Source organism: Candoia aspera, chromosome 2 (assembly GCF_035149785.1).
Source record: "Candoia aspera isolate rCanAsp1 chromosome 2, rCanAsp1.hap2, whole genome shotgun sequence".
Taxonomy (NCBI): Eukaryota; Metazoa; Chordata; class Lepidosauria; order Squamata; family Boidae; genus Candoia; species Candoia aspera.
Genome location: NC_086154.1, coordinates 115959804 through 115982469, shown reverse-complemented (window position 1 = coordinate 115982469; position 22666 = coordinate 115959804). Strand labels below are relative to the sequence as shown.

The following is a 22666-nucleotide window of genomic DNA, read 5'->3' as shown; positions in this document are numbered from 1 at the left end:
GTTCCCCATCTAAACCCCCACAGCCTCCAGGCATCAAGACAGGACATTGGCAGCATCACTTATTTCACCAGGGGCAGAGATATATAGCTGATATATCAGCATACTGATGATACCTCACCCCACAGCTACAGATGACCTCACTCAGCGGTTTCATGTAGATGTTAAACAGGAGTGGAGAGAGTACCAAACCCTGCAGCACCCTACAAGTTAGGGGCCAAGAGCGGGACCTCTCGCCTCCAATCAACTGGCCACTGAGGAAAGAAGAGAACCAGCTCAAGAGAGCTGGTCCAGAGGGATACCTTAGTTGATGGTATAGAATGCCACTGAGAGTCAAGAAGAGCAAGGATGGATGCACTATTCCTATCCTGCTCTCACCAGAGGTCATAAAAAAGCATGGTGAATGCTGCTTCAGTCCAATACCCAGGCCTGAAACCCAACTGAAAGGGGTCTAGATAATCTGTTTCATCCAGGACCTTCTGAAGCTGTTGCATGACCACCTTCTCCACAATCTTCCCTAAAAAGGAAAGATTGGATATTGGATGAAAATTGTCCAGAATGGTTGGGTCCAGCGATGGCTTCTTGAGGACAGGGCAGACCAATGACTCTTTAAGGGGTGCCAGCATTACCATCTCTCTCAGAGATGAATTTACGACTGCTGAAACCCAACCACATGTCACCTCCCTGGAAGCTTTTGCCAACCAGGAACGGCATGGATCTAATAAACAGGTGGCCGAGCTCAGTCATAAGGACCCTGTCTCCTTCCTTGGGCCCAACAGGTTTGAACTCCTCCCAGATAACATGACAAGACTGTGCCCCAGGCATCTCCACAGGACCTGTACCAAAGCTGGTGTCCAGCTGGAAACAAACCTGAGTAATTTTGTCTGACAGATACTCTTCAAACTCCTCTCTGTTATGTATTTACAACTAGCTGAGTTTTCAATTAAGAAGTTAAACTTAGACATTTCTTTCCAAACTTTCCACTTCTGGAAAGTACTACAGAAGTAATGTAATTCAAGCTGTGGTGGTAAAAAGTAGCCCCCCCTACACATGTGAGCTGCAATCACTACCAAACCTATGAGATGCCCCCCACCATCACCCACCCCCATACACATGAACTGCTTAAAGAGCCCTTGTAAGAAAACACAGCAAGCTGAATTGATCCTGAATGGCAACAGGGAGAAGAATCAGTGAGGAACCTGTGGCCCAGTAAGCCACATTGTTCATACTCATTGACTATATCTCAGAGATGGTATGGCTAACGTGCTGACCTAGTAGGTCACCCAGATGGGTTTATCAAAAACACTCTGAGGTCATGCTGTAATTTACACTGTGTCTGCCTTTTCCTTTGTCTTGCCTTTGCAATGTAGTAGGCCAAGAGTATATAAGTTCTGGTTCTGCTTTTGCTCAGGGCTGCTCAGCGAAGTGCCAATGCTTTGCTGGGAGCCCAATATACTGTATATTGTGTCACTGAATGCATGCAAAATAAAATTATGTTGTATCTTCAAAATGATTTGGTTGCTTTCGGTGAACCAGGTTTTGGCCACAGCAAAGAGGATCTACCAAACACATTTCCATCACATACCATTCCGTGTACTAAACCCCTTGAGTGAGTGCACCTTTTAGAAAACAGAACTATCATTACCATGAGGAATGCAAAATGATGACCAAACATGGTAATTCAGAGCATCTGATACCACAAGGGAATAAGGTTTGGCTCAGTCCTATTTTCTCTACCCCCCCCCCCAAATTTTCCCCTCTTTTTTATTTCTGGGTTCTCACTGCATCCTTTTTTCTCTCATTAGCTATTAGTTTTATACTCTTGCCCTCTTCTATTATGATCAAGATCGATCTATCTATCTATCTATCTATCTATCTATCTATCTATCTATCTATCTATCTATCTCCAGTAATTCTGTGGACTTATCTGTCATAGTCTTACCTCTGGGTAGGACGTTCCATGCAATTGTATCCGTGATGGCTGTAAAAATCCAATTCAATTCTCCCAGAGGCGTTCTCCTGTCATTGAGCCTCCCAGGAATTCTGTAAGAGATAATGAAATTTTATCATTAAACAGAAACACACTAAAACAATGCTCATAATGGCCACAAAAACAGCTATCCTACAAAATTGTAAGTTCTTATTTTTCTGGGTAATAAGTGAGAAAAAGAAAGTATTATGCATATTTCTTGGATGTACTGACATATACTGGAATTAAAAGGCTCAAATATTGCGTTTCATCAAGTATATAAAAATACTAGACAACAATAAAGCTCCTTGCATAATTCAGAATAAATGCTAATAAGCAAACAGGGGAATACTTTTATGTTTTTTTCTCCTAATGTTATAGTAAGGATGAACTACATGCTAAATCACTGATTATATTGACTAGTAAACTATTGAATCTTTTCAAAAATGAGCAACTTGGGAAGGAAGGGAATACTGAATAAACTGTACGAGGCTTTTGCATTTTAGAATGCAAAATACAGATGAGACTGTATCACTAATCTAAAAAGCAACCTCATCATGGAATATAACAATTAAAGATTATAATATAAACCAGTTCTTCCAATTTTCCAGTTATGAGGATATTAGAAGAAGAAACATAGTATTTTCTTGTGAATTAAAATTTCAGTTTTAGAAAATAGAAAACATTAAGACTGTGATTTGAAGACAGAGAAGAAGCCATTCATTTTGTTGTACATATGACATTTGACTGCCTCAGTATCAGACAGAAGTCACAGTGTGGTTTAGAAATTGCACTTCACAGGAAGCCATTAATGTGTCTCCTTGTTCCCTGCAAATTCCAATGGATCTTTATCTCATATAGTTAAAAAATAAGTGTCAATAATCAGTTCCTAGCATGGTAGCTTCCAAAGTAATTGGAAACCCATACTGTTCATATAAGGCTTGTAAGAAACTGGATCAGCACAGATTCAAACCTGAGAATTTGGGGTAAAAAAATCAGTTCAAATCTCTACGAACACTAAAATCTTTACCCACTCTCTTTAGTGATGTAAAAATAACAGTAGTTCATGTCAAGAATATAGCTGATAAAGCCAGCAGTGATTCTGCAGTTACTCTGCCAAGATTAAACGAAATATATTATTTAATAGGACCTCCAACTCAGTGCAGTAAAAAAATATGCATTCTCAGCAAGTCACTTCTGTATGCCAAAAGAACATATGTTCTCTGCAAATCACTTCTGCATGTCACCTGCAAGAGGATGGAAGATCCCAGACCCTACTGAGAGGAAAAAAATGTAATTAGCTTTATTCTGTCCAAGAGGAAACAGTAAGTTGGCTTTATACTATCTCTGTGGATAGAGCTGCTCTGTCGTCATGTACTAGGACAAGATTTATTTATTTATTTATTTATTTATTTTGGCTTCTTGAAGAGAGGGCGGACCAATGTTAAGTAGATACAGTAATTTAAGCAGGAGTCTCTAATCTTTGGGGATACATTCAGAATGTTGAGAGCACTCTTACAAAACAACTACCAATTAGGGTGGGGAGCTTGCTGGGTGCCATGGAATATTTTGGTGGGCACACTGTTAGCCTTGGGCACCACATGGGATATCCAGAAATCAAAGGATACTTGCCTCTGGTCCATGCGGCTCAATCAGGGTTTAAGGGCAGAGTTTTTTGTGTCCCGGAACAAGATGTCAGGAATACCATCTAGATGTAAAGTATGTATTCCTGAAACCACCACCACCCTTTTAAAAACAAAAAGCCCTCTTACATTCCATGCCAGCTTTTCTCAACTGTGGTTCTGTAGAACCCTTGGGTTCTGTGAGAGGTAACTAGGGGGTCTGCGGGAGATGGTGACTGAAACAAAATAAACATCATTTTTTTAACTTTGCACATTGCGCTATGCTAGCACTCGCAGTGGTAGGAATTTTTACATGCTGTGACTCATCTAAACAGATCATTCTAATGTACCATGAGCTGTAGATACAATAATTTTAATGCAGACCTGAAAATTATTTCAAGGGTTCCTCCAGAGTAAAAAAGATGAGAAAGGCTGCTCTATGCAAAGCAACTCAGGCTAGATACATGTTGAATACCTAAAAGCAAGCAACTCTTCAAGGAGAGAAAAGCCACTGAATACATTTCTTGACATATTCTTACGGTTTGTTTTTGATGCTTAAAGGGAGTTGTTAAAACTATTTCCGGAAGACCATAAACTGTGAGATTACCTGCTGTTTGTATAGATTAATTGCTGATCATATATGTTGCATAGTTCAATTAGTATAAAATGTATAGTTCTGGTGGCTTCCAAATAAGTACCTACCCATAATCTTTGCTACTGGCCATATTTGCTGGGGCAGATCTGAAGTCCAAAACATCTCAAGAGAATCAGGTTACCTGCTCTTACAACTTATGAATCACTGCTCCACAGAAGCTTCTAATTATCAAATGGGATAATATTTCCAGCTACTATTACAAAAATCAACAGTGTTTCCTATGGGATCATTCATCAAAAAGACACCCCTAGTGATTCATCTGGAATGAAATATCACTCCAGAGAGTCTCTCTGTTCCAACGAGTGGGTGATGCATTGTGCTTTTAGTACCTCTAGTGATCCATTTTCTTTAACGGTCCACCAAATAATTCCACTCTTGGAACTAAATTCTTCCTTGTAGAAAGGTTGTGATGAGGAAGCAAAAAATAACTTTCATGCAAAATGTGCTCTATGACCATATTTATACTCATGACTCAGTTTGGAGCTAATATGACATGGCTGGCAACATTTCAAATAAGACAAGCTGTAATGAAAATCACTAAAGCATGCATTCAAATCATTTAAGAAGTGCAAATGCAGAGGTAGCAATGTAAATCTGCCTCATTACAATCATACGCACTACAATGATTCTTTTTAAAATGTAGTAAAAAGGCAGATGTGAGATTGTCCTAGAGTTTTGCAACTTAAAGTGATCTAGCCAAGCAGTTAGCCATTACATATAAATCTCTTTATAAGTTCCTTATGCCATCAAGTACTATGCAACTATCCCTGGAATAAACCTATCAAGCAACAAAGATACTCTTCAAATTTACATGGATGTGACTTTTATACCGTTTTAGTCTGGCCAACTGTTAGAATAGCTGTCAGAATACAATCAACAACCTAGATGCATAATTAAAAAAAAAATCACAATAATTCCAAACTCATTAAAACCATAGTACCATCTCTTACATTCAGGAAACATTCCAAACACAAAATTGCTTTGGTCCCCAAAGACTCTGAAATAGTGAGGTCTTAACAAGTTTCTTGAATATTGGTAAACTTGTTTAGCACACATTAGGAGCGCTATAGCTAACACGCAGCTTCTGTATAAGAGAACAATTTTCAAAATTCCACTTTTTATTTGCTTTTTTAGCTTTAGCTTGCTGCTGTCTCTGGCCTTTCCTCCAAACCATCCTTCTTTTGTCTTTACAACAAATTCCTCTTTCTCAGGATGCTACTTATAGTTTCTTTCATTACCCACCTTATCTGTCCTAACAGCCAGGAACCATGCTGAGACAAGGAATAGGTCTCTAGTGTTTTATTACTGCTACATTAGACAGAAAATCCTAACAAACTGAAGAAGCATGGGAAAAACCCAGACAGATAAACCCCAAAAGTTAAGGTGGGTCTGATCTGTGTCTCTTTGAATGTCTGCTTAACTCCTCAGTACTACGCATGCGTTTCCCACCCTGGATAGGGGCCCCCTCCTGCTCACCATCAGTACTCATGACATCATCTCTGAGCTTCTTACCTCCACTTTTCCTATCCTTTGGGATCTCTTAGCAGTGTTCAGCCTTTTTCCAATGCTACTGTTGTCCCTTCCATAGAAGCCATTTTAGTTTTCTGTTTAAATGAACTACTAACTATTCTTTTCTCACTGAAGACTGACAGTCAGAACACTTGTAAACATTTCATGCCATTACTCCATTTCAGCTAATCTTGCCAGAGCCTTTACTGTCACAACATAACATAGACATTTGAGAACAGTTCAGTGAGTTAAAAAAAAAAAAAGCTAAAAAATAAAAGAATCCACCATATTTTCTCCTTTGAATTCTGGTCTTCACAAGATTTTTTCCTTTTGTTGTGACTATGGTAGATACAGCTGCAACTCCTCAATACATGTAGGTCTATCAACTGTCTGTTAATGAAGTTTGATGTCCAAAACTTATTGTTGCCTTTGAAACACAATATAGTTATCTGACTTTATACCTGACCATAAATTACTACTGAAATGTGGAGAACATTCTGACATACTTCAATCCTCAGAAGGGGGGGGGGAACCAGTCTCATTTTCTTTCATGTGATTATTTATTCCCAAATACACAAAAATACACTAAAGATGTGTATTTTTGAAAAAAGTTATTTATTGTGGTTGCCAGCCAATAACCCATCAATGGAGCTAATAAGCCAGTAATGGAAGTTTGGCAATTTTGAAAAGAAGAACCAAACAAAATACACCAGTCAAGTGTATGACAGTCAGATGGTCAGCTAAATATTGGGGGAAAGGCAGTTTATCTCCCTGCCCCTGATATTATCTGGAAAGTTTTGGATATATAAGACCTAGGAAAGAAATAGATAGTATGGTTCAAGCCATAAGGAAAATGATATTGCCCCACTTGCTTTTTCCATCAACTATTCCTCGCAGCCTTCCCTACAGAGCCTCAGTTCATTTTGGACTGCTGAGATATAACAACTATCGAAATGTCAGGATCACTAAATAGCTTGTGTCAGGTATTACAGATAGAAGTTCTGTGCTGAAAATCTAACGACTTTTAATGACTCACTCCAATTATTGCGGGAGTCCCTGACATTGACAAAAGTCACATTTCCTCTCTTTATCTGAATCCTAATTATAAAATTATACAAGCTGCCTAATGCTAGATGTACTACCCAACAAATGTATAATTTCCAGTGCAGAGGATTTAATAAATCTTTAGCAAGTGTGCTTATCTAATTCCCTAATAATCTGCACAATCCCCTAGCACCACTCTTATTACTACGATCAGGGATTTTGAACTTTAATAAACAGGAATATTGATAAATAACAGCAGACCCTTTGACTGGTAGGCCTTATGAAGCCTTTGGAGTAGCCAGGCCTGGTATAAATGAGCTTGTTCTCATTTGAGGAAGAAAGAAGAATCTTCTGTTTTGGCACTTCAAGCCCCAGATCCAGTAATGGACTTCCGCAATGAGAAGCACACATTCTAGGTTAGGATTCTGTTTCTAACTACATCTCCTGCTCTGATATCTACTGATACCTACAGCGAAAGAACTTAGAGATAAAAGCTCAGATGGACATTGCTTAGCAGCAAAATATAGACTTGTAATCCCTGCCATCTAAGGTCAGCCTAGAGCATAATCCTGCCTGAAATCCTGGAAAACTATTGTGCCAGTCTTTATATTCAAAATCCACAGAACTTATTCCCACATTTTTCTCTTGATCTATACTTGTTTGGTATTTTCACTGTTTCAGTTCCATAAAGGTCTTCTCCACTCTTGATTTTGTCCATTTTTCTTTGCTCTCTGATACTTTGAACTCCATCCCAGCACACATACATGTCACCTTGCTCTGTTCCTTCATATTTTTCTTCAGACTCCTTTACCTTAAAAAAACCCAAACCATTGGTTTGATTCTGTTGTCATCATTCTCATACCTATAACTGAAATAGACCTGCTCTTCCTGATATTCATTACTTTTATCTCTCATGTCTCATTCCATCCTTCCTTGAGTTCCTTCTGACAGATAATAAATTCCTGAGGACAGAGGCCTGTTTATGTAGTTTGTAAAATCTTCTGTATATAAATAGCACTAAATTCATATTAACAATAATTCCATAAAGTAGAAGGCCAATTATTGTTCTTTTCTTTAATGTGGGTACAAACTTAAAAGATGTTGGTTAAATATCAAAAATCTATCCGAAGCCCATTATATTTTACAACAGCCTGGCATCCTTTGTAATAATGACAACTAAGAGCACAATTCCAATAAAAAAATGGATTTGTTGCCAACATCATGTACAAATGCAGTCATGAAGCTGTCTCACTTGTGACCCCCCCCCCAATTTACAGATGAATATGCTAATCAGCCATCATTCCAAAAATCAGTATCCAAACTCCTCCTCCTCCTTCTAATTAACTATGACACTTGAGGGAAGTGGCTTCCCATGGATAATACTTTTTGATCTATTTTATTTGAATGTAAGCATGGATTAGTAATTAAGGTAATAAACCCCCTGGGGTTGCAAGCTTATTATCTACAAATAAGTCATATCAATTTGGCACCAGTAAAATATAGAGTTTAGGACACCCACTGTCCACCCTGGAAAATGAGATATTTATCTGCAAAAATAGCATGTAAGGCATATAATTATCTAATAGGTGGAAGAGAGCCACATTAACATGGATAATAATAATAATAATAATAATAATAATTATTATTATTATTATTATTTTACAGAAATCTGAAAGGAAATTTATACAACTAAGAGCCAGACTGGGTTCAACAAGATTACATCAAAATGTCCACGTTCCATGAATACTGATGCCTTTCTTGAGCATGATATGTTCTTTTCCCCTAGATACAGAAGTTCAGATAGGATTACAAAAAGTAAAAAAGGGTTCCTTACTTGACCTGAGTAACCAACCTTTTTCAAATATGCAAGGAAAGTTATATCCTTTGGAAAGCAAAAGGAAAGGAAAGTGCTCTTCCTAAGCAGAAATACACCACCAGTGGTGGTAACACATGAGAGAGTTCTGGGTGCAACATTAAAGTCCTTTGGAACTTGACTGGCCGTGTGTGGCAAGCCTCGTCTCAGTTCTCTCTGGCCTGTGGAGTTACAAGTGAAGGAAGCAATTTTGCCAAGAAGCAAGAGAAGTGCCAAGGCATTGCTGGAGTAAAGAATCCTCTCTCCAATCTGGACCCCTGGTACCTCCTCACTGTTGCTGTGCCTGCACTCTACTTCTTGGATCTATCTCTCTTCTCTAGCGCTGCCAGCATGCATTACTTCTTTACCAAATCTTCTCTTCTAGCAGCTCTATCCACTCACCTGCCCTCCGCTTTATTTGTCTGGGGGTCATTTATCTACCTGCATCTTTCAATATGAGACCTCCTTCCCCTTCCTACTTGCTGTTACAAATATGAGTGTAGAGGAACACAGAGATGACCTTGGAGACGAAATGTGGAGACCATTAGCAAAACATGAGCTCAGTCCAGGAAAACAAGACAGCATGAGAAAGAAACTTAATGTTGCCCCACCTTGACTCTCTTTAGTGTAAGAGGGAGGGAGGAAAAATACCTCAGGCTTTCAAGATTCTCTCATTATACCCTATAACAACAGAGTTCAGGAACTTCTTATGGTGTATTTCCTGATCTGGCCTATCTCAAAGGGCTGATGCTGGGCAAAGGACTAGGTTTCCCAAACCACCCCAGCAATTCTGCAGGGACAGCACTGTTTTTCCAATTCAGAAAACTTTCAAACAGCACTGTGTGTGTGTATGTGAATGAGTAAACTTTGTTGCTTCTTATTCTCACTAATCCTATGAAAGAAAGAAGGTATGAAGGAGAAAGAGAGAGTATCCGTGGCTTCAGAGAGTGAAGTGTGTGTAGTGTGAGAGAGAAAGCATAAGGAAAGTGCTGTGTGCTCTGTTGTGTGTGTGTGTGTTTGTGAGAGTGAGAGTGAGAAGGAAAGAAAGAGAGGGCATGAGTATGGGTGTTTGGTTAGTTTTGTTTACCCCTTGTTATCATCCAGCCACCTAGTGATCATAGTGTTACAGATAAAGCATGCTTTAAGGCGGAGGTCGAGAGAAATATACTCAGTTTATAAAACCCAATTCATCAAAGTGAGAGAAAACAATGCTGCACAGAGACCAGTATGACCTAATGAAAGTTCTGTATCTTAATCCAAAAGGAATGTTTTAGAAAGCAATCACCTCTCCATCAGGAGAAGGGGGGGAATTCTGCTTTGTTTTCTGGCGGGGGGGGGGATATCCATCTTATTTATCTAAAATTTTCTGTATTTCTGTAATTTATGAATTTCCCAGCTGTTTGCAACAGAATAGTAAGAACAATAATATATAACTAATCAACAATTAAAAGTAGTAAATTATAACACCTCCATATTAACATGCTCCATACCACAGCAACATTCAGATCCCAAATGCTCTGTCAAACAATATCGTGTTAATAGCCTTTCTAAAGGAAAGCAGGGTGGGTGTCTGGGGACAATTCTAAAGGGAAGGGACTGTAATGGAGAAATCCTACCTCCAGACTGATAACCAGCCTCTCAGATGGACCTTAAGCATGCCTCCATAGGCTAAGCATAAGGGACAGACTAGTTTTACTTGAAAGTGTTAGTGATGCCAAGGCCTTATGCTCCAGATGGGCACAACTGGCACACCAGTCTCCTGGTCTAAGACTCCCCAACTATAGTTTCCACCTGCAAATCCAGCAGTAGCTACAAGTCCAGGAGAACTCCCCATGTTGCAGATCTGGTCCTTCAGAGGGAGTGCCATAGGAGCTGATGGAGGGACAGATGTTTTTGGGACAAACAACCCCACTGTCTTACAAGGGTTCAATTTCAGTTTGTTTTGCCTCATTCAGACCTTCACAATCTCCAGGCAACAAGTCTTCTACCGTGTTGCTAGCTTGGCCCAAGCTAGAGATGTAGAAATCACCAGCAATATTAATGCTCTACCCCAAATCAACAGGTAACCTTCCCTAGCAATTTCATGTCGATTTGAAAGAGTAGCCAAACCCTGCAGTATGCCAACTCTCTGCAACCAGCTGGATTCACCATTCAGGAAGGAATGGAACTAACTACTAATAGAGGTCCAGAAATATTCCATGATAGTTGGCACTGAACATCACCGAGATGTATAAAAGGACCAGGAGGGTTCCACACCCCCATCCAGGACCTGACAGAGATCATCCACCAGAATGATAAACACAGTTTCCATCCCATGACCAGCTCTAAACCCTGGCTGACAAGGGTCCAGATAATCCACTTCATTACGGCCACTCTACAATTGATGTTCCACCATGTTCCCCATAGACTTCCACAACCCCAAAAGAAGGTTGGAGATGGGGCAGAAGTTGTCCAATATGATTGGATTCTGGGAAGGTCTCTTCAGAAGAGGGTACCACTTTCTCCTTCAAAGTGCCTAGTGGTACTCCTTCTCCTAAGGAAGTGTTCACAATCTCCTGGATTCAATTATTCACCCCTACCCCCCACTCCCCACCATTAACTGAAGAAGGTTCAGCTCAGAAGTGGTGCAGTTAATGCCAGGCAGCACCCTTTCCACTTCCTCAGAGCCCACAAACTGAAATGAATCCCTGATACATTATAAGACATTTCCTCAGCTACCTCTTTGAATCCTGCTATGCAAAGCCTAGAGATGAGCATATACGAACAATTTTATTGGCGAAGAGTTTTATAAATAACTCAGTGTAGCTTGTAGATAGAGAGTGGGCCTTCTGGGTAACAACCTGACAATGCAATAAGGTTGGAGAATGTCATGAGTGCCGTTGAGCTAAAGTCATCAGCGCAATGGCACTCATGACAATGACAAGGAAATAAGTGAAGGGGCACAAGTTAAGTAGCCATCAACCCACAACGACTAACGGCTAACAAACAATAGCTAAACTAATCACGGAGCCACCCAAGCCATCAGCGACAATACAACGGGGATCGCCCAGCTGAAAGCAATCAGCAGAAGAATGGAAACCTGAGGATGGGCGATCCTGGAAACCCTCAACCAATGGCAGGGCAACGCATGGGACAAAGGGGGGTGACGTGACCGTGAGCGAGGGGGCGCTGACCGGCGCGGGGTACTTAAACCCCGCACCGGCGCGCCCCTGTCACTCTCAGCTTTTTTCTACCAACGTTGTACCTAACCTGAAATAAACCAGAACCTGCTTTGCAAACCAGCGTCTGAATGTTATTCAGAGGTAGGCAGCGCACGACATAAAGCTGAGAGTCATAAACTCAGCCTCGCCGAGCCCCACCGGACGACAACGAGCCGAGGGAGGAGTAGACGGCGAGAAGACCAGCAAGATGAGGCCGGAACGGCGCGGGCAAGGAGGGCGAGCCGCGCGGCAAGAGACAGAGGAGGACCGACCGAGGCCAGAGGCACCGCGGACTCCCGGAGCCATGGACGCCCACCCCACCCGACCCGAGCCTCAGCTCCAACCCCAAGGGGAGATGGCGACGGAGGCAACCCGACCGCGGGAGGGAGCAGCACGACTTCCGAAACCAGCGGAGGACCCCGCGCCCCACATCGCACCCCAGCAACGGGCGTGGAGCGACAGCCCCACGGTGCTCAACACGGAGGAGGACGACGGAGACACCCATCAGACGGAGGAGGAAGCGGACCCGCGGCGGAGGGACGATGAACCCCACCGGCAACCCACCCCCGAGGACGCGCCAACGGAACCGGCCCCAGCGGCGGCGCGGGCTGTGGACGAGGAGGCACGAGCTGAACTCGCGGCCATGCGGGCTCAGCTGACGGAACTCCGGACCATGCTCCAGGCCCTTATGCCCCCCACGCCACCCAACGACGTCCCCGCACAAGCCCACACCCCGAGCGAAGCACCGAACCCACACGGGCCAGCGGAGAGCCAGCAGACGGCACAGGCGGCCGACACCACACCCCAGGAAGCGAGAGGCGGGGCCGCACAAAACGCCCGGGCCCCAAAGGACTTCCCCATCTTCTTCGATGGGACCCCCTCAAAACTCTCGTTTTTCATCACCAACGCTAGGGAGTTCATGGGGAGGCACGGACACTCCTATGACTCCGAGGCCGACAAGATCGCCGCCGTGGCGATCAAACTCCAAGACAGGGCGGCGGACTGGTACGTCCAACTGTACGAGTCCAGCTCCCCCGCCCTCGCCACCTTCCCTGCTTTCATCAAAGAGATGAAAAACTACTTCGAAGACCCCCTAGCTAAAGTACGGGCGAAAAGCGCACTCCAGAGACTTAAACAGGGCACACGCACGGTCCCTGACTACGCCCTGGAGTTCAAAGCCCTCGCGGGAAAGGTCTGCGACTGGTCTGAGACCACCCTGCTGGAAATCTTCAAAAGGGGGCTCAACCGCGACGTTCTCCAATGGGCCCTCTACCGCGACGACCCAGAAACGTTACACGGCTGGATCCACCTCGCGGGGAGAGCCGAACACGCGCACCGCACCTTCCTTATGACAACCACGGAAGACACAAACTATGTCGGGAAAAAGGTACCCGCACCACACGGGGGGATGGCCGGCCCCATATACCCAAAAAAGAGGTTCAACCGGGAGCCCTGCGGGAGGTGTGGCAAATTAGGGCACAAGACGGCGGATTGCTTCGCCAACCGACCGCCGACCAGCGCGCCCAAGCCCGCCCCGAAAATTAGCCCCAAACCACCCAACCCGGGGCCGCCCCCTCACCGCCGAATGACCGTGGCCACAGCGACACCGGAAGAGGGCTGGGACGCGCACTGGGGGGAAGAGGACAATACCGACCCCGACCAGCCGGCGGGAAATGCTCCCCGCCTGCTCTGAGACGCGTGGCAAGGCAGGCGGTGGGACAGCAACGCGGACCACCTCAACGAAACGACAAAAGCTCCGTAATATTGGCAGCAATCCAACTCTCTGCCGGCAACGGAGCCACCACGGCCGCGGCACTAGTGGACTCGGGGTGCTCAAAAAACCTCATCCACCCCGACCTAGTTGCCAAACTCGACCTCCGCTGCTTCCCCCTCCCCACGCCGCTGGCATTCCACCAGCTGGACGGCTCTACAGCGGGAGGGAAACCAGCCACGCTACAAACCGAGCCGGTCACCCTGCAAATGGGCACTCACACCGAGCGCACATCGTTCGTAGTCACGCCCATCGGACGGCCCATTGCAGTCCTGGGGATGCCATGGCTCGCGAAAAACAACCCGCGGATCAACTGGGCGACCCGCACCTTCACATTCGGCGACGGCGAGTATCGAGCACCAGCACCAGCTGGCAAAAGCAACCCCACGGTAGGACGAGCGGAGGCGACCACACAAGACAACGCCGCTACCACAGCAGACCTACCAGAACAATACGCCGACTTCTCCGAGGTCTTCGGAGAGGCAGAGGCAGACCAACTACCCCCCCACCGCAAGACGGATTGCCGGATCGACCTACTGCCCGACGTCCCCCTACCTAGACCAAAGATCTATTCGATGACCCCGAAGGAGATGGCAACCCTCCGGGAGTTCATCGACAAAAACCTAGACAGGGGATTCATAGAGCCAGCATGCTCACCGGTCGGAGCCCCCGTCTTATTCCGGGAGAAGAAAGACGGGACCCTACGGCTCTGCACCGACTACCGGGGCCTAAACGCGGCTTCCCTGTCCAACAAATACCCCTTACCCCTGGTAAAGGACATGCTCGCCCACCTCTCCACGGGCAAAGTCTTTTCCAAATTGGACCTTCGCGAAGCGTACTATCGCATCCGAATCAGGGAGGGGGACGAATGGAAGACGGCGTTTAACTGCCCCCTAGGCGCCTTCCAGTACAAGGTACTGCCCTTCGGACTCGCGGGGGCCCCTGGGGTGTTCATGCAGCTCATCAATGAGGTACTGCATGAACATCTGTTTAAAGGGGTCCTGGTCTACATCGACGACGTCCTCATTTACACAAAAACACACGAGGAACACGTAACCTTAGTCAGGCAAGTCCTCGACAAGCTCAGAAGGGCGCAGCTCTACGCAAAGCCTACAAAGTGCGAGTTTCACAAAAAGCGCCTAGACTATTTGGGGTATCGAATCTCCGGGGACGGCATCGAAATGGACCCCGCAAAAGTCGAAGCGGTGCTAAACTGGGAGCGGCCCCGCAACAGACGGCAACTACAGAGCTTCCTGGGATTCGCGAATTTCTACAGGTCCTTCGCCCGGGGGTTCGCTGAGATAGCCCTCCCCTTAACGGACCTCCTCAAAACCAAAGGGGTGGGGGACACCCGACGCGCCAAGAACCCAGGCACAGTGCTGAATTGGACTCCCGCGTGCCAGACCGCATTCGACAAGCTGAAAGCGCTGTTCACGACGGAGCCAATCCTCGCACACCCGGACCCAGAACGGCCGTTCGTGGTCCAAGCCGACGCCTCAGACTTCTCCCTGGGAGCCATCCTGCTACAAAAAGACTCCACGGGGCTCCTGAAACCATGCGCCTACCTGTCAAGGAAGTTCTCCGAGACAGAGAGGCGATGGCACGTCTGGGAGAAAGAAGCCTTCGCGGTGAAATCGGCACTAGAGACATGGCGTCACCTACTCGAGGGAGCCACCCAACCATTCGAGGTCTGGACGGACCACCGGAACCTCGAGGCCCTACGAACGCCTAGACGCCTTAGCCCAAAACAGGTCCGATGGGCCCAATTCTTCAGCCGCTTTGATTTCCAGCTGAAGTTCATGCCGGGCAAGAAGAACTTCCTGGCCGACGCCCTCTCCCGGCTGCCCCAAGACGAAGAGCCCGCCCCAGACACCATTGGGACGGTCCTATCCGCCTCGCAACTGGGAATGGCCGTGACCACCCGAAGCGGCGCACGGAGGCAACTCGACGCTACGGCGCAGCCGACGGCGGGACAACCGGCGACGGAAAGAAGGCAACCGCAACTACCAGGGGGAATGCGCACGGACCTCGCCGCCGCCCTCAAAACCGACCCCTGGTTCCTGGCAAACCCCGACAAGGTAACGATGGCGCAAGACCTGGCATGGGGGGAAGGCAGAATCTACGTCCCGGACTCGCAACGCCAGGCGATCTTGCATAGGTCACACGACGCCAAGCAAGCGGGACACTTTGGGTTCCTCAAGACCCTACACCTAACACGGCGCCAATTCTGGTGGCCCGCGCTCAGGCGAGACGTAAAAACCTACGTGGCGTCCTGCCCAACGTGCGCTAGGGCCAAACGGGCACCAGGCAAACCCGCGGGGCTATTGCAACGAGTGGCAGAACCCTCCCGCCCATGGGAGGAAATCTCTATGGATTTTATAGTGGACCTCCCACCCAGCCAGAAGAAAACGGCCATTTGGGTGGTGAAGGACTACTTCTCAAAGCAGGCCCACTTCATCCCCTGCACGTCGGTCCCATCCTCACAACAACTAGCCAAACTCTTCCTCATCCACGTGTACAGGCTACACGGATGTCCCGCACGTGTGGTGACCGACAGGGGCACACAGTTCACCTCCAAATTCTGGCGGGCCTTCCTGAAGCTGACGGGGACCCAACAGGCCCTATCTACGGCTTGGCATCCGCAGACGGACGGAGCCACTGAGGTTCTTAATGCCACCTTAGAGCAATTTATACGATCATATACGAACTACCACCAAGACGACTGGGCTGAACTGCTCCCGTTCGCCGAAGTCGCATACAACAACGCCGTCCACACGAGCACGGGGAAAACCCCGTTCGAAGTAGTCTCGGGGCGCGACTTTGTCCCCATACCGGAGCTACCTCAACCCCCGGAACCCCAGGTGGACGCCAGCGACTGGGGACGGAAGATCGCGGAAGCATGGCCAGTAATCACGGCGGCGCTAAAGGAGGCACAGGCTGCTTACAAAGAGCAGGCCGACAAGCACCGGCGCCAACAACCGCCGTTCCAGGCGGGAGATATGGCCTATCTCTCCACCAAGTTCCTAAAGTCAACCCAACCCTCGAAAAAACTGGGGCCTAAGTACATCGGGCCGTTCCGAGTCACGCAAATAGTGAACCCGGTAGCAATACGCCTGGACCTGCCACACAACCTCCGGAGACTCCACCCGGTGTTCCATACCAGCCTCCTAAAACCGGCAACCACCTCCCGATGGCACCCAAGCACGCCACAGCCCGCACCGCTAATGATCGACGGGCAACACCACTTCGAGATCAGGGACATCCTCGACTCCCGCAAGCAACGAGGAACTCTACACTATCTGGTCAGGTGGAAACACTTCCCCCACCCGGAATGGGTGGCGGCGCACAACGTTAACGCGCCTGACCTGACCAGAGCATTTCACCGGGCATACCCCGACAAACCGCAACCAAGGTCAGCAAATCCAACCCCCCCCCCGCAGGCCCCCCCCCGCCTCCCGTGCCCCAAGGGAAAGGGCCCCCCCCAAGCCCGCGACTTGGGTGGACCTTCCCCCCCCCGGGACTCACTCCCCCCGCCCCGGGCCCACGGGGTGGTGACAAACGATCGCCAGCACCCTCCCCCCGCCCCCCGGGCGCGGGGGAGTGGCAAGCAAGTCAACAGGGCAACCTGGGGGCAACGCCCAGGAGACACAACAAAGGCGACGCACTCTAAATAAGAAAAGAAGGGCCCTACCTGGAGCTGAGCAGCACCCGACCAGCCACGCCTCTCGCCTCGCCGAACTGAGCCAAACAAACAGGGTGTGGTTGGAGCATGCGCACGCCAGGTCAGAACCCGAGCATGCGCACCATGGACACACCCTGGGAAGGCACGTGGTAGAGGGAGGAGCAAAGGGAGGGGCGACAACTACTCCGGCGGGAACTTTGGAAAAAAAAAAAAAAAAAAAAATGTGGCGTTTTGACAGCTCCACGGGGAAAACCCAGAAACCCGAGGGAGAACACTATTCGGAAAGGGGGCAGTATGTCATGAGTGCCGTTGAGCTAAAGTCATCAGCGCAATGGCACTCATGACAATGACAAGGAAATAAGTGAAGGGGCACAAGTTAAGTAGCCATCAACCCACAACGACTAACGGCTAACAAACAATAGCTAAACTAATCACGGAGCCACCCAAGCCATCAGCGACAATACAACGGGGATCGCCCAGCTGAAAGCAATCAGCAGAAGAATGGAAACCTGAGGATGGGCGATCCTGGAAACCCTCAACCAATGGCAGGGCAACGCATGGGACAAAGGGGGGTGACGTGACCGTGAGCGAGGGGGCGCTGACCGGCGCGGGGTACTTAAACCCCGCACCGGCGCGCCCCTGTCACTCTCAGCTTTTTTCTACCAACGTTGTACCTAACCTGAAATAAACCAGAACCTGCTTTGCAAACCAGCGTCTGAATGTTATTCAGAGGTAGGCAGCGCACGACAGAGAATTACTGATGCTTCACCACTCTTAAGACCACCATGTAGGCTCAGACATGAACTCTTATCCATGTTTAATCACATTCACTACCAGTCTTTCTCTACTGATGCTCCAGACATTGGTTCTGTTGCTTGATCTCCTAGAGCTCCTTGGTAAACCAAAGAGGTTCCTAGGATTGGCAGACATAGAGAACATGCATTCAGAGCTCTGGCTGTCTCCAAATTCCAGAGTTTGACCAGATGCTTAATAGAACTGCTTGCCAGATTGCTGGGAAAGTCTACATGTGACTGCTGGAATCAATCCAGATTCATAAGGTGACTGGGGCAGAACAACTTAACAGGTCCCTACTCACCCAATGGAAGTCACAGGGGGCAATGAGCCTCCTCTGGACTAGGAAGTGATCTGACAATGGCAAAGGACTAATGTATGAATTCCTATGTAAGTTGAGCAACAGAATACATGTGACAAGACTATGGCTCCCATGGAGGCCATGAACTGAACCCTCCCAGAACCCTTTCTCCAGGTATGGAAAATTAAATCCCCCAGCACCAATGTACAATCATGTTTGTCAACTTTATCTGCTTTATTTTATCCATGTATTTATGCTAATGAAATTGGTTTATTTTTGTGAATTTTCTTGAATACTAGCTTGTTTAAATAAACTACCATCATTAAGTGGTTCTCTGTGGAATCACCCAAACCTAGCCTTCCTCAATCAAATACCACCCAGCTCTTTCAAACTACAATTCCCATTAGCCCCAGCTGCCCATATGCATTAGATTTCACAGGAAACTAGTTGCAAGTCCTTCTGATTGATGAAGTAAATGAGCATGAGGAATGCAGATCTCACTTCTCTACTAGCACTACAGAATGGAGGGTCAAAACCAGACTTGTTTAGAAGACTCCTAAAGCTACTGTGCCTACTGAAGTCTATAGTGGCACATGAGCAATCCATTAGCCAACATGGCTGTTGTTTTTGCACTATATTTTAACTAACTGTATTTACTCAACCAACAGTGCAAGGTAAGAGAAAGAAGAGCTCTTATAATTTAAATTCTTTTTGCCTGGCCTTCTCTTTCAGGAAAATCATGACAAACTGCAATGCAGATTTGCTGTGCAAAACATAACAATAATTTAAAAAACAACTGGAGAAGGGCAGGGGGACGATAAATGGACTATAAAGAACCCAGCCAACATTGTACAAGCAACTGACCCATATATTCATTTTTATCTAATTCTGCAAAGATGAAGCACTGAGCTATACCCATCAGGCTGTTTTCTTGATTTCCTAGGTTAAAGAAACCAATGGGGCTTAATTAAGCATCTCTGATGTTTCCCTGTAGAAATGGGTTATTTGCCATACTGCAGCATGATTTCCATATTTTCTTCCAATTACTTGCATTTTTCCTGCTGTGCAGTCTCTAGGGGTTTTGTTTTCCCCACTTCATCTCTAAATAAGTTCCTGTTGAATCATTACTCATCATATCAGTGACTGACAGACATTAATGAATTACTGATTTCCAGCTGTATGCTCTCCATGATAGTTATAATGGAAACAAAGATAATTTTAGCATCAAGCTTGTTCGTCTGAATACTTTCTGGAAAGTGAATTTTTATGTGGGTAAAAGGAACCTGACTGACAGAATTGAGATCTAACATACAGTAAGTCCCTACTCAGTGAGTGCAAACAGCAGCAAAGGTAGCTTTCCTTGGGTTGCTTCTACATAGATAAATAAATAGCAATAATGCCTGGAATCTGGGTTGCAACGTACATACTCTTTCCACATTGATTTAAATTTGCCAAAATTTAGTTAGTCGAGCATATAAGTAATTAATGCCAAATATGAGAGCAAATTTTCATTATACTAATATTTGGCTATTATAAGCATCTGAACTTATAAAAGAGATATTTGACTAGTGGATAAAGGATGGCTGATATACACTGCCCCTAAAAATTACTCAAATGCTCCTTCATTGTCTCTTGAGTTTTCTCAGTCTTCCAGCATTCTTGAAACAGACACATTGTTGCTTTACTTCAGGTATTCAAATATCTAGCTATCTCAGAAACAAGGATATAGATTTAGTCACTCTGGCAAAAAACTTAAAATAAATCTACTGGGCAGCTGCAGCAGTAACAGTAAAAGCATTAGCCATGTGCTTGATCACCAGGCTACAGAGTCTGCTTTGGTAAGAAGAAATGTAATCTTTTAAAAAAGGGGGGGCAAGGTAATTACCTCAAAAAATCCAGAGCTTAATTGGAAGGTAAACTGCCTTTTCAAATTTAAGGATAGCAAAATTATAAATTATAAGAGATGTGTGTGGCCTTTGCTGGCTGTATACGTTTTGCCTTCAGAATACTGAAAAAGCCTGTGTCCTTTAAAACAGACATACCGTATGTAATGAAGGTGAGAGCGTTTCTTAAATATGATATTCTGAGGGGAACAGCTTCAGATAACTTTGAATAAATATAGCTCTGCTTTACAGCAGCATAGCTGTAAAGGTAGTCCTCGGTTAACAATTGCCCTATTTAGCAACCAGTCGAAGTTATGAAAGCACTAAAAAAGTAACTTTAGAACTGGTCCTCAAACTTACAGCCATTGCAGTGTCCCTGCAGTCACATGATTGCAATTCAGGCGCTTCTCAACTGCTATGCATTTAGGACCGTCATAGCATCCTGCCATCACATGATTGCTGTTTGCTAACTTCACAGCCAGCTTCCAACAAGCAAAATCAATGGAGAAGCTGGCAGTAAAATGTCCGCAAGTTGCAGTTATGTGATGTCTCGCTTAACAACCACAGGTGATTCACTTAACAGCCACAGCTGAACTGATGTGATAAGTCCAGCACAGTCATGTGATGTTTCGCTTAATGACCTCACTGGTTAGTGATGGAGTTACCAGTTCCAATTGTGGTCATTAAGTGAGGACTACCTGTACCTTCCATTGAGAACTTTCTGACAATTGTAATACAAAGCAAGAGTATTGTTGTACAGAAAAGAATATGGATGTGTCCATATACAGGTAGTCTTCACTTAACCATTCGTTCAGCAACTGCTCAAAATTACAATGATGCTGAAAAAATGGCCGTATGACCTGTGCCCGAAATTACGACTGTTGCAGCACCCCGCAGTCATGTAATCAAAATTTGGGTGCTTGGCAGCCAGCCCACATTTATGACTGTGGGGGTGCTTCGACTCCCCCCTCCCGCCTATCTCCCCCCCCATCTCTGCCCTTTTGGAAGCCCTGCACCCTGCCTTGGGGGCGGGAAGCCCACCCGTGTGACGCGAGGTGTCCCATCCCACCTGCGTGGCACAAGGCCGCCAGTAGCAAGCTCCACCCTCCCCAGCCTGCATTCCTTCATCCAGCTGCCTCCTCTCCCACTTCCCTGCACTTAGCATTGCCTTTTTCACTCATCTGCCGTGGACGAAACAAAAATGCCCGGCTGCCTTTGTGAGTCCTTTTTGGACCCAGCTTCTCCATCGTTTCTTCCATGTGGCTCCCTTCAGAACACTATCTTCTCACCATACGCTATCTTCTCAGCTTACGTTATCTTCTCAGCAGGCTCTGAGAAGAGCGTAAGCTGAGAAGATAGCATAAGGTGAGAAGATAGCATTCTGCAGCCATGTAGAAGAAACATCGCCAGAGAAGCTGGGTCTGAAAAGGACTCAAAAAGGCAAGCAGATGCTTCTGCTTCTCCTGCGGGGGCTTGAGTGAAAAAGGCAAAGGTAGGTGTGGGGAACTGGGAGAGGAGGCAGCTGGGTGAAGGAATGCAGGCTGGGGAGGGTGGAGCTTGCCACTGGTGGCCTTGTGCCCACGCGGGTAGGCTTCCCACCCCCAAGGCAGGTTGCAGGGCTTCCAAAAGGGCAGAGATGGGGGGAGATAGGTGGGGGGAAGATAGGCAGGGGGAGTTGAGGGCAGTCTTCAGGGCTGGGAGGAACCAAACCAAGAATGGCTGGGATTGGGGTAGGTGCTCAGGCTAACAGTGGGTAAAATCCACTTAACAATGGCAAGGGGAATTGCTAGGATTGCCATCGCTAAGTGATGTCATCTCACTTTACAACCACATGGCTTAGTGAGGGAAATTCCAGGCTCAATTACCATTGACAAGTGAAGACTACCTGTACTCCCCAGAAAGTGAGCTCAACTTTAGGAAGACTTCACAGTTCAGACCAAAGACAAAACTGGAAATCTAGCTCTATAATTCCACACAATATAGTCACTGTAATCTAGATTGATTTCAGGGATGTTCTTATGTGGTTTTTCAGAATCATATCTACATGTTCCTGTGTAACATCCTTCTAGAATCAGGACACCCTCCAAATGTGTGGACTTTGCTCCCAGATCTTCCCAGCTACTATGGCATAGTTGATCAAAAGATGACATTGTTGGAATGTACAAGGATTATCTAGTCTAACTCTCTGCAAGAAAACCAATTAAACCATCCATGAGAGGTGACTGTCTAGCCTCTTCTTAAAAATGTCTAGAAATGGACAACCTACACTCTCCAACCTCCATGAGTAGACTATTCAGTTGTTGTAAAGATTTTACGGTCAGGGAATTAATTCTGAATTAACACATCTGAATGGCCCCAAAATTGGGAAAAGCTGACATTTAACACAAGG

General features: G+C 46.1%; 1 protein-coding gene across 3 annotated transcripts in view; it reads right to left on the bottom strand.

The window, feature by feature from the left end:
- RPTOR (regulatory associated protein of MTOR complex 1) overlaps positions 1-22666 on the bottom strand; it is a 420855-nt gene that overhangs the window by 164385 nt on the left and 233804 nt on the right. For all 3 annotated transcript variants that reach the window (XM_063293407.1, XM_063293409.1, XM_063293408.1), the window contains exon 8: positions 1940-2040. In XM_063293407.1, the coding sequence (XP_063149477.1) occupies positions 1940-2040 (101 nt within the window). The remainder of the gene's footprint in view (positions 1-1939; positions 2041-22666) is intronic.